The sequence below is a fragment of the Manis pentadactyla genome, chromosome 4, assembly GCF_030020395.1.
Source record: "Manis pentadactyla isolate mManPen7 chromosome 4, mManPen7.hap1, whole genome shotgun sequence".
NCBI lineage: Eukaryota > Metazoa > Chordata > Mammalia > Pholidota > Manidae > Manis > Manis pentadactyla.
In genome coordinates this window covers 145596360-145613824 of record NC_080022.1, presented here as the reverse complement: position 1 = coordinate 145613824, position 17465 = coordinate 145596360, and the positions used below count along the sequence as shown (strand labels likewise).

Genomic DNA, 17465 nt, shown 5'->3' with positions numbered 1-17465 from the left:
TTTCTTCTTGACTAATAATACCATTTGACTACATTTTCCATGTAGAGTGTGCAGAGAAACTGTTTGACTTGGTGGATGGTTTTGCTGAAAGTACTAAACGTAAAGCAGCAGTGTGGCCACTACAGATCATTCTCCTTATCTTGTGTCCAGAAATAATCCAGGATATATCCAAGGATGTGGTTGTTGAAAACAACATGAATAAGGTAAGGAGGGCAAAATTGTTTCCATTATGTCCATATTTGAAGCAGTTTATTTTACTCAGTGCATGTATTGCTTAAGTCTTGGCATTCTGTAAGCATAGAATTTCAGGAGATCATTTCTAATTACAGTCATTTTAGGTTTCTTTGTTTGCTGGCCTTAGCAGAGATGTACTTATATATAAATTTATTTGGAGGAAAATAAATGATACCACTCAATAATTAAAGATTTAAAACAATCCCATAGTTTCATTCTTTTACCTGAGAAGACTAAACGATACTTATTTCAGTGTTAAACATGATTTCTCTAACAATCACTTTAAGGGTTGCCCTGCTAGAATTCTTCACTTTTGTGGTAAGTTATTTGTATATACTTAGATGCGTGTGTACTTGGTGCTAATGAAATTGTCTCATAACTCATTCTAAGTATTTTAGAACAGTTTCACAGCATTTTATTAAGAAGGCAGGATACCGCATATGCCATCTTATGTAGTGAAATGTACATTATAAAAATCGGTAATTCTAAGGGGATCTCATAATTAAGAGCTAGTTATTAAACTTAATGTGTTATTTAAATTTCTGTACGCAGTTTGTTTTGCTAATTTTTTGTTTTTGCCACTTTGGGAGAAACACTCATAGCTAACTAAATGTGAAATGAGCTCCTGCATGATTTGCCTCTTGATGGAAATATTCAAAATCAGCTGACTGCTTCAATACTGTGTAGAAATACTGGATAGGGAGTTTATGCATTGGTGGGAAAATAAAAGAATTAGATAATCCTTGAGAGTCTGTGATACTACAGTATTCCTCTTAGGTCTATATCCCAGCTTTTCCACTCTAACTGTTTTGGGGCCATTCAAAATAGTAATTTTTTTTGTTTCTGTTTATTGGGAAAATAGACATAGGTAAAAAGCAACTATAAATTCAGTAGTACAGTTAAAAACGAATCTGTATTTCAACAGTCACAACTACGTCTTTCCAAATGTTTATCTTCTATGAATTTCTTATTTTTCATAAAATTATTTGTCTTTTATTGATTTGTAGGGGGTATGTGTGTACACTCTTTACTTGTTTCTCATTTTAAACTTCATTTATGGGTTTTATTTTGTTTCGTTTTTACTATTTAAATGTTTAAAATTTATATGTAGTCCACTCTGTCATATTCTTTTTGTCTTCCAGCTTTTTTGGTCAGATTTCACCTCCCCAGTATTTTATTTGTTCATTTTGTTGAGATACAATTCACATATAATTCCTTTTAAAATGTACATTTTAGTGGGTTTTAGTATATTTACAAAGTTGTACGCGATTACCCCTATCTAATTCCAGAACACTTGAATCATCCCCCAAAACCTCACACCTGTTAGCAGTCTCTTCTTATTCCCTCCTCACCCCACCCTCTGACAACCACTAATCTATTTTCTGTTTTTGTGGATTTGCCTATTCTGGACATTTCATATGAATGGAATCATGTAGCATGTGACATTGGTGTCTGGAACTTCCCAAGATTTTTGAAATAAGCTTTTATATTTTTCTCTAATAGTTTTTAGGTTAAAAAAATTAGATTTTTTAATCTTTCTGAATTTTTAAAAATGTTTTTATATTTTATGTATTCTCTTTTCTAATCAGATTTCTTATGAGCTAACCAGTGTTAGCTCAATGTGTATCCTTCCATTCATACCTACTTATACATTTAAATGAAAATACACATATAAAGTGGAGGTTGTTGCATTTTAAAATAAAATTATCTTAAACACACTACTCAGCTTCTTGAATAGTTGATAGAAATCTAATATGTTTCTGTAAGTATTAGGTAATATTCTGTTATACTAATGTGCTTCATTTATTCAACCATTTCAATGTGAATGGGTGAATCTTTAGATTTTTCTTTTAGGTTTTTCACATTACATATAATCCCCAAGTAAATAAATATCTTTGTTCATATATTCTTGTTAACTGATGCTTTTAATTCTGTAGACTAGAATTCCAAAACTGGGATTTTGGTGTCAAGGGCATTTTTATTAAAAAATTTTAATAGCTATTCTTAGGTTTACATTCCCCAATATTTGTAGTGTGTCACATTTTCACAAACACTGAATTAGAAAGCCTGACTTCCAGCATCCTCATCTGAGTGATATGGTTTTTACTCTACAGGTTTTTTGCCAAACTAAAAAGGTGGAAGAATAGTATCTCAGTTTACTCCTTATGATTAGTTAGTTCAGGATCATGTCGTGTTTCTTGGCCATTTCCATCTTTTCTTTTGTGTAGTATTAATTTTCTTTACCTATTTTGCTATTATGTTGTGCTGTCAGTCTTTTATTAACTTATGGGACTTTTTGTCTAGTAGGAGCAGTAATCCTTTATAGTCAGTTGGTAGTAAACATTTTTCCAGATCATTGTTCCTTTTTGATTATATTATCGTTTTTAGCAGAAGATTTAAAGCATGTGTCAAACTGAAGATCACCCAATATCCCTATTAACTTTGGTATATTGCTCATCTTTTTTCTATTTGTATGTGGTTTACAAAATTGAACATGTAGTATTTGCATAAATTCTCTTTTAATTATAGATAAAGCCCAAGTCCCCTTTTAATTCCACTAATTCTATTTTCTTTACTTCTGTCCCAGGGATAGCCACTGTCAAGGGTTGATGTATATTCTTCTGGTCTACCTTTTATGTTTTTATGACAGAGAGCTTTCAGTTCAGTGTTTCTCAAAGTGTGGTCTTTCACCCACTTTCACAGCCACAGCATCACCTGTAGACTTGTTAGAAATGCAAATTCTTAGGACTTTGGTCTGCTTAGTTGGAAGCTCTGCGGGTGGGGCACTGCTGGGATACTGCTTTTAGGTTGGTAAAGTGACAGTGATGTGCACTAGAGTTTGAGAACCATTGTGCATTCAGTTACTACACAATGACTTCCCATTTCTCCCTCCCTCCAGTCCCTGGCAACCCCCATTCTACTTTCTGTCTCTGACTAACTACTCTAGGTGGCTCCTTAAGTGGAATCATACAGTATTTGTCTTTTTGTTACTGGCTTATTTCACTTAGTGTAATGTCCTCAAAGTTCATTCACATTACAACATATTGCAGAATTTTCTTACTTTAAGGCTAAAATTCCATTGTGTATATGCAGTACATTTTATTTATCCAGTTTATCTGCCACTGAACATTTGGGTAGCTTCCACTTTTTAGTGAGGATGAATAATGTTACTGTGAAGATGAGTGTGTGAGTAGCTCCTTGAGCTCCTGCTTTCAACTAGTTTGTATCCATATCCAGAAGTGCTATTGCTGGATCATATGTTAATTCTGTTTTTAGTGTTTTGAGGAATTACCTCTTTTATGGTTATTTTGATAATTTATATTATTCACTAGGAAATATATTTTTCAATTTTATGAGCACAGATTTATATGTAGTATCTACATATTTTGTAGATAGATAGATACATATCCATACATATAGATGGATAATATATTAGTATTATTTCTATATTCTCTTATAATTGTTTTCTTCAATAACCATGTTTGTAACTCTTTCCTCATTTCCAGTATTTCTCATTTTTCCTCATTCATATTTACTAATGTTTATTTATTTTATTGGTCTTTAACACCTAGCCTTTTGACTTTTTATTTTCTAGCATTTAACATTTTCTTTCATTAATATTAGTTTTCATTTTATTTACATTTTTGTTCCTTGAGATAATGACTTAGTTCATCTATTTTGTTTTTTAAAAAACTGTAGAAGTATCTGTAATGCTTTGAATTTCACTTTTTAGATGCAGTCATGGTTTTCATAAAAAGTTCTCAATTTTATTAATTTCTAATGAATCTCTAATTTTACTTAATGATACCATATTTGATTTAGAGGATTATTTTATAATTTCCAAATTATTAGCTTTTGGTAATTTTTTTTTAGTTTAAATATGGTTAGAAAATGGTGGTACATATTTGTTTAGAAAAGTATACTTGGTCATTAGAGTAGAATGTGTATCATTTCTGTAGGGCACAAAATTTAATGTAAATCTTTAAAGCTGCACTAAGAACTACCCTGTAGTCAGCTTGAGGTAGCCCTTTGTGGCTGTGGGAAATGGTTGGTTTAGCTCTCCGGGCTCCCTCAGGTGGCCAGCAGACTGGCCACATGGCAGAACTCCTCCTCCCAGGCTCAATCTCATGCATAGCTCTTTATTATAGACCAAACAAAGAACAAACAACAAATAGAGCCCTGTCATTTCATTTCATCCTAGACTGCAAACTGTATAGGAAAAGTTCTCTTTTTCAGTTTATAATTTTTGCTTTTTTTAAATTGTATTTTTATTGTACTAGGGTAGGTAGTATAACGGCTCAACACAATAGCAATTTATTATACTTGTGAAATAGTACCAAGCAGGTGCATGAACAGTACTGCAGTACAGCCCTCCTCTTTGTGGTTTCTTAGGACCTTGGCCAGCAAAGACTGCTGTCTTCACCACATGACTTCTACAGGAGTTGTTTCCATTCTGCTTGCCAGAGGGGAAAAAGATAACAAAGGAAAGCATGCTAAAGATTTTAATGGGCCAGGCCTAGAAATGGCACACTTTCATTCCCATTCATTGGATAGAACTCAGTTATATGGCCACATCTAACTGGAGACTGAGAAATTATAGCTATATTTCCAGGAACAAGAGGTGAACATTGGAACTAAGGAGTAAAGGAGTTAAGAGACAGTCAAAGGATGGCTCACACTGCTGTCTCCCTAAAATTCCCACTTATTTCTTACTGGATGAAATGTTTTATAGCAAGAATACCTATTTACTAGGAGATAATACATGTAAGTGCACTATAAGAATTCAGATGAAGTTTGGATATAAGGGAAGTTTTATGGAAAAGGTAATGGAACCTTAATTGAGCCTGAAATAAGAATAGAATTTAGATAGGAGAGATTGTTGTTCAAGACAGGGTAATCAAGAAAATGGATGTAAAAATGTTGAAGGTATGTTCAGAAAAGTTAGTCAGAGAGTGGAAGATTCATGCAGGCTGTGATAAGAAATGAAGATGAAAAGGCAGACTTGAGTAACCTGGAAACCATTGTGAGCTAGTTTGAATTTAAGCTTTATGTAGGCAATAAGGAAAATCCAAAGTTTAGGGTTAGAGGTGGGATATGCAAAATAATGTTTTTGACTGATGAAAGGGTCCAGCTTCATTCTTTTGCATATAAATACCCAGTTTTCCTGGCACCTTTTTTTGAGAAAACTGCCTTTCTCCATTGGATAGCCTTAGCACCCTTATCAAAAATCATTTGATCATACATGCAAGGGTTTCTTTCTCAGTTCTGTTTAGTTGGTCTGTATGTCTGTCCTTATACCAGTCCAGTGTTTTGATTACTGTAGCTTTGCAGTAGTTTTGAAATTAGGAAGTGTGAGCTGTCCAATTTTGTTAATTCTTTTTCAAGATTATTTTGGCTATTTGACATCCCTTAAAATACCATATGTATTTTTGGATGGGTTTTTCCTCAGGGTTAGTACAAAAAACTCTCTTGGGGATTTTGATATGAATTACATTGAATCTGTAGATTTCTTTGGGTAATATTGTCATCTTAACAGTGTTAAATCTTCCAATCCATGAACATGGGATGTGTTTCATGTATTATGTCTTCTTTAATTTCTTTCAGCAATGTTCTGTAGTTTTCATTTTACAAGTCTTTCACTGCTTTGGTTAATCTTTTCAAAATCAGATAAGTTAATTTATCTGATAACAAATAAGTTACTCCTTTCTAATTCAGATTACTTTTTTTTTCTCAATTGTTATGGCTAGAATATCCATAAATATGCTGAATAGAAGTGACAAAAGGGGGCATCCTTATCTCATCCCTAATGTTAGGGGAAAGCTTTCAGTCTTTCACCATTGAGTATGAAGTTAGCTGTGGTTTTTTATATATGGCTTTTACCATTTTGAGGAAATTTTTTTCTATTCCTTGCTTATTCAGTGTTTTCATAATGACAGGGTGTTGAGTTTTATCAGATACATTTTCTGTATCAATTGTGATGATCATGTGAGTTTTTTTCCTTCGTTGTACTAATGAGGCATATTACATGGATTTTTTTTCTTTTTTTAATTATTATTATTATTTTTGGAAGAACATTATGTTTACTAGGCTCTCCCCTACCCCAAGTCCCCCCCCACAAACCCCATTACAGTCACTGTCCATCAGCATAGTAAGATGTTGTAGAATCACTACTTGTCTTCTCTCTGTTGCAAAGCCCTCCCCTTTCCCCCACCTCCCACATTATACATGCTAATCATAATACCCCCTTTCTTCTTCCCCACCCTTATCCCTCCCTACCCTTCCATTCTCCCCAGTCTCTTTCCCTTTGGTAACTGTTAGTCCATTCTTGGGTTCTGTGATTCTGCTGCTGTTTTGTTCCTTCAGTTTTTCTTTTGTTCTTATACTCCACAGATGAGTGAAATCATTTGGTACTTGTTTTTCTCCGCTTGGCTTATTTCACTAAGCATAATACCCCCTAGCTCCATCCATGTTGTTGCAAATGGTAGGATTTGTTTTCTTCTTAGGGCCGAATAATATTCCATTGTGTATATGTACCACATCTTCTTTATCCATTCATCTACTGATGGGCACTTAGGTTGCTTCCATTTCTTGATTGTAAATAGTGCTGCAATAAACATAGGGGTGCATCTGTCTTTTTCAAACTGGAGTGCTGCATCCTTAAGGTAAATTCCTAGAAGTGGAATTCCTGGGTCAAATGGTAAGTCTATTTTGAGCATTTTGAGGAACCTCCATACTGCTTTCCACAATGGTTGAACTAATTTACATTCCCACCAGCAGTGTAGGAGGGTTCCCCTTTCACCGCAACCTCGCCAACATTTGTTGTTTGTCTTTTGGATGGTGGCAATCCTTACTGGTGTGAGGTGATATCTCATTGTGTTTTTAATTTGCATTTCTCTGATAACTAGTGATGTGGAGCACCTTTTCATGTATCTGTTGGCCATCTGAATTTCTTCTTTAGAGAACTGTCTGTTCAGCTCCTCTGCCCATTTCTTAATTGGATTATTTGCTTTTTGTTTGTTGAGGAGTGTGAGCTCTTTATATATTTTGGATGTCAAGCCTTTATCGGATCTGTCATTTACGAAAATATTCTCCCATACTGTAGGGTACCTTTTTGTTCTATTGATGGTGTCCTTTGCTGTACAGAAGCTTTTCAGCTTGATATAGTCCCACTTGTTCATTTTTACTTTTGTTTTCCTTGCTCGGGGAAATATATTCATGAAGAAATCACTAATGTTCACATTCAAGAGATTTTTGCCTCTGTTTTTTTCTAAGAGTTTTATGGTTTCATGACTTACATTCAGGTCTTTGATCCATTTTGAATTTACTTTTGTGTATGGGGTTAGACAGTGATCCAGTTTCATTCTCTTACATGTAGCTGTCCAGTTCTGCCAGCACATTCTGTTGAAGAGACTGTCATTTCCCCATTGTATGTCCATGGCTCCTTTATCGAATATTAATTGACCATATATGTTTGGGTTAATGTCTGGAGTCTCTAATCTGTTCCACTGGTCTGTGGCTCTGTTCTTGTGCCAGTACCAAACTGTCTTGATTTCTATGGCTTTGTAGCAGAGCTTAAAGTTGGGGAGTGAGATCCCCGCCACTTTATTCTTCTTTCTCAGGATTGCTTTGGCTATTCAGGGTCTTTGGTGTTTCCATATGAATTTTTGAACTATTTGTTCCAGTTCGTTGAAGAATGTTGTTGGTAATTTGATAGGGATTGCATCAAATCTGTATATTGCTTTGGGCAGAATGGCCATTTTGACGATATTAATTCTTCCTAGCCAAGAGCATGGAATGAGTTTCCATTTGTTAGTGTCCTCTTTAACTTCTCTTAAGAGTGTCTTATAGTTTTCAGGGTATAGGTCTTTCACTTCTTTGGTTAGGTTTATTCCAAGGTATTTTATTCTTTTTGATGCATTTGTGAATGGAATTGTTTTCCTGATTTCTCTTTCTATTGGCTCATTGTTAGTGGATAGGAAAGCCACAGATTTCTGTGTGTTGATTTTGTATCCTGCAACTTTGCTGTATTCCTATATCAGTTCTAGTAGTTTTGGAATGGAGTCTTTAGGGTTTTTTATGTACAATCTCATGTCATCTGCAAATAGTGACAGTTTAACTTCTTCTTTACCAATCCGGATTCCTTGTATTTCTTTGTTTTGTCTACTTGCAGTGGCTAGGAGCTCCAGTACTATGTTAAATAACAGTGGGGAGAGTGGGCATCCCTGTCTTGTTCCCAATCTCAGAGGAAAAGCTTTCAGCTTCTCACTGTTAAGTATGATGTTGGCTGTGGGTTTATCATATATGGCCTTTATTATGTTGAGGTACTTGCCCTCTATACCCATTTTGCTGAGAGTTTTTATCTTGAATGGATGTTGAATTTTGTCGAATGCTTTTTCAGCACCTGTGGAGATGATCATGTGGCTTTTGTCTTTCTTTTTGTTTATGTGGTGGATGATGTTGATGGATTTTCGAATGTTGTACCATCCTTGCATCACTGGGATGAATCACACTTGGTCGTGGTGTATGATCCTTTTATTATATTTTTGAATTTGGTTTGCTAATATTTTGTTGAGTATTTTTGCATCTACGTTCATCAGGGATATTGGTCTGTAATTTTCGTTTTTGGTGGGGTCTTTGCCTGGTTTGGTATTAGGGTGATGTTAGCTTCATAGAATGAGTTTGGGAGTATTCCCTTCTCTTCTAGTTTTTGGAAAACTTTAAGGAGAATGGGTATTATGTCTTCTCTGTATGTCTGATAAAATTCCAAGGCAAATCCCTCTGGCTCAGGGGTTTTTTTCTTGGGTAGTTTTTTGATTACCGCTTCAATTTCTTTGCTGGTAATTGGTTTGTTTAGATTTGTGTTTCTTCCTTGGTCAGTCTTGGAAGGTTGGATTTTTCTAGGAAGTTGTCCATTTCTTCTAGGTTTTCCAGATTCTTTGCATATAGGTTTTCATACTAGTCTCTAATAATCCTTTGTATTTCTGTGGGGTCCATCGTGATGTTTCCTTTCTCGTTTCTGATTCTGTTGATGTGTGTTGATACTCTTTTTCTCTTATTAAGTCTGGCTAGAGGCTTATCTATTTTGTTTATTTTCTCAAAGAACCTGGTCTTGGTTTCACTGATTTTTTTCTACTGTTTTATTCTTCTCAATTTTTTTTATTTCTTCTCTGAACTTTATTATGTCCCTCCTTCTGCTGACTTTAGGCCTCATTTGTTCTTCTTTTTCCAATTTTGATAACTGTGACATTAGACTATTCATTTGGGTTTGTTCTTCCTTCTTTAAATATGCGTGGATTGCTATATACTTTCCTCTTAAGACTACTTTCACTGCGTCCCACAGAAGTTGGGGCTTTGTGTTGTTGTCATTTATTTCCATATATTGCTGGATCTCCATTTTCATTTGGTCATTGATCCATTGACTATTTAGAAGCGTGTTGTTAAGCCTCCATGTGAGCCTTTTTGCTTTCTTGGTACAATTTATTTCTAGTTTTATACCTTTGTTGTCTGAAAAGTTGGTTGGTAGAATTTCAATCTTTTGGAATTTACTGAGGCTCTTTTTGTGACCTAGTATATGGTCTATTCTGGAGAATGTTCCATGTGCACTTGAGAAGAATGTGTATCCTGTTGCTTTTGGGTGTAGAGTTCTATAGATGTCTATTAGGTTCATCTATTCTAGTGTGTTGTTCAGTGCCTCTGTGTCTTTACTTATTTTCTGTCTGGTGGATCTGTCCTCTGGGGTGAGTGGTGTGTTGAAGTCTCCTAAAATGAATGCATTGCATTCTATTTCCTCCTTTAGTTCTGTTAATATTTGTTTCACATATGCTGGTGCTCCTGTGTTGGGTGCATATATATTTATAATGGTTATATCCTCTTGTTGGACTGAGCCCTTTATCATTATGTAATGTCCTTTTTTATCTCTGTTACTTTCTTTTGAAGTCTATTTTGTCTGATGCTAGTACTGCAACTTCTGCTTTTTTCTCCCTGTTGTTTCCATGAAATATCTTTTTCCATCCCTTGACTTTTAGTTTGCATGTCTTTGGGTTTGAGGTGAGTTTCTTGTAAGCAGCATATAGATGGGTCTTGTTTGTTTATCCATTCAGTGACTGTGTGTCTTTTGATTGGTGTATTCAGTCCATTTACATTTAGAGTGATTATCGATAGGTATGTACTTATTGCCATTTCAGGCTTTAGATTCGTGGTTACCAAAGGTTCCAGGTTACTTTCCTTACTATCTAAGAGTCTAACTTAACTCACTTAGTATGCTGTTACAAACACAATCTAAAGGTTCTTTTCTATTTCTCCTCCTTTTTCTTCCTCCTTCATTCTTTATTAGGTATCAGATTCTATACTTTTTCTCTATCCCTTGATTCGCTTTGGGGATAGTCAATTTAATTTTGCATTTGTCTCGCAGTCAGCTGCTCCACCCTCCCTACCATGATTTTACTACGTCTGGTGACAGCTATCCAACCCTAGGAATACTTCCATCTATAGCAGTCCCTCAAAAATAGACTGCAGAGATGGTTTGTGGGAGGTAAACTCTCTCAGCTTTTGCTTATCTGGAAATTGTTTAATCCCTCCTTCAAATGTAAATGATAATCTCGCCGGATAAAGTAATCTTGGTTCCAGGCCCTTCTGCTTCATGGCATTAAATACATCATGCCACCCCCTTCTGGCCTGTAAGGTTTCTGCTGAGAAGTGTGTTGTTAGTCTGATGGGCTTTCCTTTGTATGTGATCTTATTTCTGCCTCTGGCTGCTTTTAACAGTCTGTCCTGATCCTTGATCTTTCCCATTTTAATTACTATGTGTCTTGTTGTTGTTTTCCTTGTGTCCCTTGTGGAGGGGGATCTGTGGATCTCCATGGCCTGAGAAGACTATCTCCTTCCCCAGTTTTCAGCAACTACCTCCTCAAAGACACTTTCTATCCCTTTCTCTCTCTCTTCTTCTGGTATCCCTATAATGCGAATATTGTTCTGCTTGGATTGGTCTCAGTTCTCTCAATATTCTTTCATTGTTAGAGATCCTTTTTTCTCTCTGTGCCTCAGCTTCTTTGTATTCCTCTTCTCTAGTTTCTGTTTCATTTATTGTCTCCTCCACCATATCCAACCTGCTTTTAATACCCTCCATCGTGTTCTTTAACGATTGGTTCTCTGACCTGAATTCATTCCTGAGTTCTTGGATGTCTTTCCTTACCTCCATTAGGATGTTGATTATTTTTATTTTGAACTCCCTTTCAGGAAGAGTCATGAGGTCCATATCATTTAAATATTTCTTGGGAGTTGTATTAACAATTTTACTCTGGACAAGGTTCCTTTGGCGTTTCATGTTTGTATATGGTGCCGTCTAGTGTCCAGAAGCTCTATTCTGGAGCTGCTGAGTCCCTGAAGCAATGTCAGGTGTTTCAGGGGAGCGGTACTGACGGTAGGAAAGAGCTGTTCCCCATCTCCTGGCTCCTGTGCCTTTCTCCACTGCCTGAGCCAGTGGGCCAGGCACACAGGAATAAGTTTTTGTCCCAGAGCAGGCAGATATGATCCCTGCTTTCCACAAGCAGCCGGAATCCCAGTCTCCCCCAGGAACTCTGCCTGTATTAACTCTCCAACCCGGTAGTAATGCGAGCCTCATGAAAGCACCATGAAATGTAGGTTTGTGCTCCCAGCGCAGATCTCTGGAGCTAGGTATTCAGCAGTCCCAAGCCTTCCACTCCCTCCCTGCTCGTTTGGTTTGTCTTCCTCCCACCAGTGAGCTGGGGTGGGCAAGGGGCTCCGGTCCCGCGGAGTCACAGCTCTGGTACATTACCCCATTCGCTGAGGTCTGCTCTTTTCTCCAAGTGTGTGCAGTCTGAGGCGTTCTCTTTCCTGTTGCTCTCTCAGGATTAGTTGCCCCATTAAATTTTCTAATTGTTTCCAGTTTTAGGAGTAAGCCTCTGTCGCTCCTCTCACGCTGCCATCTTTAGTCTCGATTTTTTTTTGTGTGCTCCAGGATAAATCCCTTGTGGTCATGGTATATAATCTTTTTAATATACTGATGAATTTGGTTTGCTAATTCTTAAAGATTTTTTTCATCAGCATTCTTGGTCTGTAGTTTTCTTTTCTTGTAGTATTTTTGTCTGGTTTTAGTGTTAGGGTAAAAAGTGCTGGCTCAGAAGATGAATTAGGAGGTATACCCTCTTCTCTGGATTACTGTTAATTTTTTTTTTAATGTTTGATTGTATTCATCAGTAAGGCCAGCTGATCTAGACCTTTTTTATGTTGGGAGGTTTTTGATTACTGACTTAACCTTCTTACTAGTTATAAGTCTATCCAGAGTTTGTGTTTCTTAATGAGTCAGTTTTGGTAGTTTGTTTCCAGGAATTTGCCCATTTTGCATAGATAATCCAATGTGTTGGTATATTATTTTTTATAGAATTATAATCTTTTTTATTTTGATTAAAACAATAGTAATGTCCTCACTTTCAATTCTGATTTTTAGTAATTTGAGTCTTCTCTTTTTTTCTTAATTAATCTAGCTAAAAGTTTGTCAAATTTCTTGACCTTGTCAAAGAACCAACTTTAATTATGTTGATTTTTTCCCCTATTTTGCTAATTTCTATTTCATTTATCTTTAATCTTTAGTATTTCTGTCCTTCTAGGTTTGCAGTTTGCTCTTTTTTTTTCTAGTTCCTTATTGTGTATAGTTAGGTTATTGATTTGAGAGTTTTCTTCTTTTAATGTGAGAATTTACAGCTATAAATTTTCCTTTTAGCACTGCTTTTGTTGTATCCCCTAATTCATCTCAAGATATTTTTAAATTTCCTTTGTGATTTTTTTCTTTGACCAATGGTGTTATTTAATTTGCACATATTTGTTAATTTCCATTTTCCTTCTGTTGATTTCTAATTTCATTGATCAAACAATGTACTTTGTATGATTTAATCTCTTTAAATTTATTAAGACTTTGTTTTATGGCCTAACATATGGTCTACCCTGGAGATTTTTCGTGTACTTGAGAAGAATATATATTATTGCTATTTGGAGAGCTTAGCTTTTGACATGTTATATTTAAGAATATGTGTAATAAAGAAAATGAAGAACAGATTCTTGTTTTTTAGATTTGAGAAATATTTAAAACCACAAGTATCAATTATATATATTTTTTTCCTGTAATGTGATTTATTAATTTTATTGCACATATCACATCCTGACATTAGAGTAGTACGCTTCATAAGACTTTTTGGTTTTTGAGTATCACGTATGCCAATGAAAGTGAAGGCATATAGTAGATCTTCAATGAATATGTGTTAAATCAATAAATGAATGTCACCCCTCTCCTAAAAATCCTACAGTGTTTTCACATTGCACCTGTAATAAACAGGCGTTGGGGTAGGGAGTATGGCTAGAGATTGATTTACCAGTTTTATTATTTCCTGTCTACAGGGTTCTATATAACCAAGGTTCTGACTATCTTCCCCAACTTGTTTCTTTCTTCCAGCTCCCCAGTGGTGTCCTTCAGATATAGTATCTTGATACTTTACACAAGCAGGTTTCACTGTGCAGAAAGCTCTTTCCTCAGATATTTCTATGCTTCCTTCTTCACCTCATTCAAGTTTCTACTAAAATGGTGCCTGTTTTAGTGGCCTAATAAAGGACTTACTAGACTCCTGTATCTATTAATCCCTGTCCCATAGCACTCCTCACTACGTGGCCATTTACATATTTGGTATCTGGATTTCCTTTCCCATTAGAATGCAAAATCCATAAAGGGAAGTGACTTTTACTTATTTACTGCTATATTCCCAGTGGTAAGAATTCCTAGTATATAGTAGGTTCTTATCAAATATCTGATTAACAACTGAATGCCTGCTTCATAGGGTTGTTCTGGGAATTAAATATAATGTATTATATTATTAATACAGGACATTTAGTCTAGGGTCCAGCAATATAGTAAACATTAATTCAACAATAATAGTAATACTTAAAAGAGTACTAACAATGTACCACACTCCTAAGTTTTTACTAATTTAAGCTTTACAAAAATCCTATCAAATGTACATTATTATTATTATTCCCATTTAATAGATGAAGAAATTAAAATGTAGAGAGATCAACCTGCTGTAAATCCTGGTTAATAAGTGGTAATATTGGGAGTTGAACTCAAGTAATCTACCTCCAGAATCCATGTTTTTCAAACACTATACTTGCTTTTTCTCCAGTGGCTCTGATGGCTTTTAATAATAGATCACTTTTAATTATTAGTATTACTATTAATACTATTACTAGCATCATCATTTTAAGAATATGAATTTTAAATAGAATTCCATTTGGTTTTATGTATACCACTTTGAGAAAAGTTGATCAGTGTATTCAGAAATTCAGAAATTCAAGAATTAGTGACAATGAGGAAGACAAAGTGTCTTCTGCCAGTTTTAGAGTTCACTCCATAATCACCTTTGTACTCCTCTTATTATTATAATTGTAACTCATTGTTAATATCTTTCATCCATAGTGGAATGATATCTGTTAACCAAGCGAAATCATTGACCAAGTCTGTTATTAACCAAGCTCTCTGGCCCTAGTTAGGGTTGATATAAAATAAGTGATTGTTAAATATTTGTTGAAAAAAATTAATGCATGAATGAGTAGATGCAGGAATGAAAAGTTTGTAACTGTAAAAGTAGTCTCTAGTTGATGTCTCCAGGAATATTTACTCAGTGTATTCTCTTAGTACTTACTCCACAGAGCAGCCTAACTCACTGTGCTATTTTAATATGGAAACATTAAATTCAGTCACAGTTTCAATTGTTTAATAAATGAAAGAGGATAAAAATCTACTTTGTCTTTTTGTGGTCTAAAATGGCTGTTCTCAAATGTTTTATTTACTCGTGAATCATACACATTTAGTAAGAAAGACTTCCAAAATCTCCTTTTGAACCAAATTATTTGAAACTAAATTTGGTTCTCCCAAATCCATTAATAAAATCATATTAGTCATATTAATTAGTTTTCAGTACAATCCTGAAGGCCACCCCAAACTTCTTGTGCCCATTTTGAATGACCCTAAATCTTGACAAAGCCTCCAAATGACTCTCTTATAATTGGTGTATTCATTCATTCATTCATTCATTCATTCATTATTTACTTGCTTCCTGCACTCTCAAAGCATTTTTCATTTAAACTTCTTCACAAAACCAGAAGGTAAATAAAGTCAATAAAATCCATCACAGAGAAGTTAATCCCAAGGTTATATGTATGGTAAATAGTTCCACACACATTTATGCACCTGAATCACTTGAAACAAATTTCAGTGTTCCCTTGGCAATGTAACAGGCAGGTGCACCAGGTCCTGGCTCTAATAGTACTAAAATCATACTCACTGTCTCAAGCAGAGTCACAAGTCAGACAAGACTCATTAGTTAGTCTTCACTCCATCTCTGCCTGCCAGTTTCACTTTGATTACTCTCTTCACTGCTTTTTTAGTCCCTGGAAAATATTACCATAACCATCCTCAAATGCTCCCAACTATTCCTGGAAATATTTCTGCATTTTAATACCAATGTTCAAAAACAGGCTGATGGAGATTCCTGAAACTCTTATTCTTTAGTATCAAGTGTATCACTTCCCTGTTTGACATCTCAATGCACCTATGCTTTCATCACCTGGATGATAGCCAGACTCTTTGTATCAAATGTGCTTTTCATATATTACCTACATATAGACTCTTAAGAATACCAAAGAAAATTTAGACTGTAGCCACCAAAGGATGACTGCAGCTATCAGTGAGAAGAATAAGTTATTTCTAGGAGAAAGGCTCCCTCAAATGGGACTCTCTAAGGGGAACTAGTGGCAGTCTTTCAGTACATACACATTTGAAGTGCGCCTATGGACAAATGATTAACATTATGCATAAGATAGCCTCTGTCATTGCAGTTAACTCAGAGGAAAATGGTTGATGTAGGTGCCATGTTTTTTTAGTAGAAAGTAATGATGAGTAACTGGAAGTCATAGGCAAGTTGATGGGAATTCCAAGGCTTCCCTCCCATATGTTCTGAACGATGACTACTCCAAGGGCATGGGCCATGTGATGGAACCAGTAGCAGCCAAAATCAACTCCTAATAAGGTTAAATACCAAATCCATGGAGAACCCCAAGGCAAACTGATGAGCCTGTAGTTCTCCCAGATATAAATGTAACTGGTCAATTCAATGCTTCTGGAAAACAAAGTTGGAAGCCAAGACAGAACACCAGCTGATACTGATGTTAATGGTTCATCCAAATGGCCTGGCGGCTTCCCTTTACAAACCCAATGGACGAGTTCAAGAAGCATCAAGGAAATGAAAAATGGAGTTGCCTTTTTTACATAATCAGGCACCTCTTCTATTCAGATGGAGAATGTTTGAGATTCAGTGGTTGAAGCCAGAGGCTGAACAGAGGATGAGATAGATGTGCTGCACAGAACAAGCCCTTTGTCAGAGAACAGCTAGAAACAGAGCTCCACAGAGAGCACAGTCACAGCAGATTAGCTCTGGAGGCCGGAAGTCCAAAGTCAAGGTGTTGATAGTTTTGGTTTCTTCTGAAGCCTCTCTCCTAGGCTGGATGGATGTCTTTTCACTATGTCCTCATATGCCCTCTCTTGTGCACGTGAAACCCCTTTACTGGCTTCTGCTAGTTTTCTCAGGATGCTAGCTGCAGGCTCTGGAATAAGTGAAATATCTCAGAGTGTCTCATCCTGGTCACCAGAAACTGTGTGGTTGTTCACTGCTCCTGGGAGCCATCAGGGGTCTTCTTTGGTTCTCTCTTCTGACCCCAGAACTATTAAAAGATAAACCAAGGTATACCCTTGTGATGATGTTAATTATGTATTTTTAAAGTATAATTTTTAGAGGATGGTAGTTTGCTACTTTATTAAATAAATCTGAAATCTAAGAAACTACATATATTATCTCATTGCTGTATTTGAATTCTGTAGAAGTTGTTTCTGGACAGTCTACGAAAAGCACTTGCTGGCCATGGAGGAAGCAGGCAGCTGACCGAAAGTGCTGCAATTGCCTGTGTCAAACTGTGTAAAGCAAGTACTTACATCAATTGGGAAGATAACTCTGTCATTTTCCTACTGGTTCAGTCCATGGTGGTTGACCTTAAGGTAATATGTTTATTATTTCTTTACTACAGTTAGATGAAAAATAAACTTATAAGTATTATACTGGATTGTTGTTGAAGATCACTGCTAACACTAAAGTTCTGAGTGTCTTTGATAATAA

General features: G+C 35.7%; 1 protein-coding gene across 7 annotated transcripts in view; it reads left to right on the top strand.

The window, feature by feature from the left end:
* Window positions 1-17465, top strand: part of NF1 (neurofibromin 1) — a 304417-nt gene that overhangs the window by 118346 nt on the left and 168606 nt on the right. For all 7 annotated transcript variants that reach the window (XR_008997245.1, XM_057501129.1, XM_057501130.1 and 4 more), the window contains exons 8-9: window positions 46-203; window positions 17174-17347. Coding sequence is in view for 6 of the 7 variants with exons in the window: in XM_057501129.1 (XP_057357112.1) it covers window positions 46-203; window positions 17174-17347 (332 nt within the window). In the remaining variant the exon portion in view is untranslated. The remainder of the gene's footprint in view (window positions 1-45; window positions 204-17173; window positions 17348-17465) is intronic.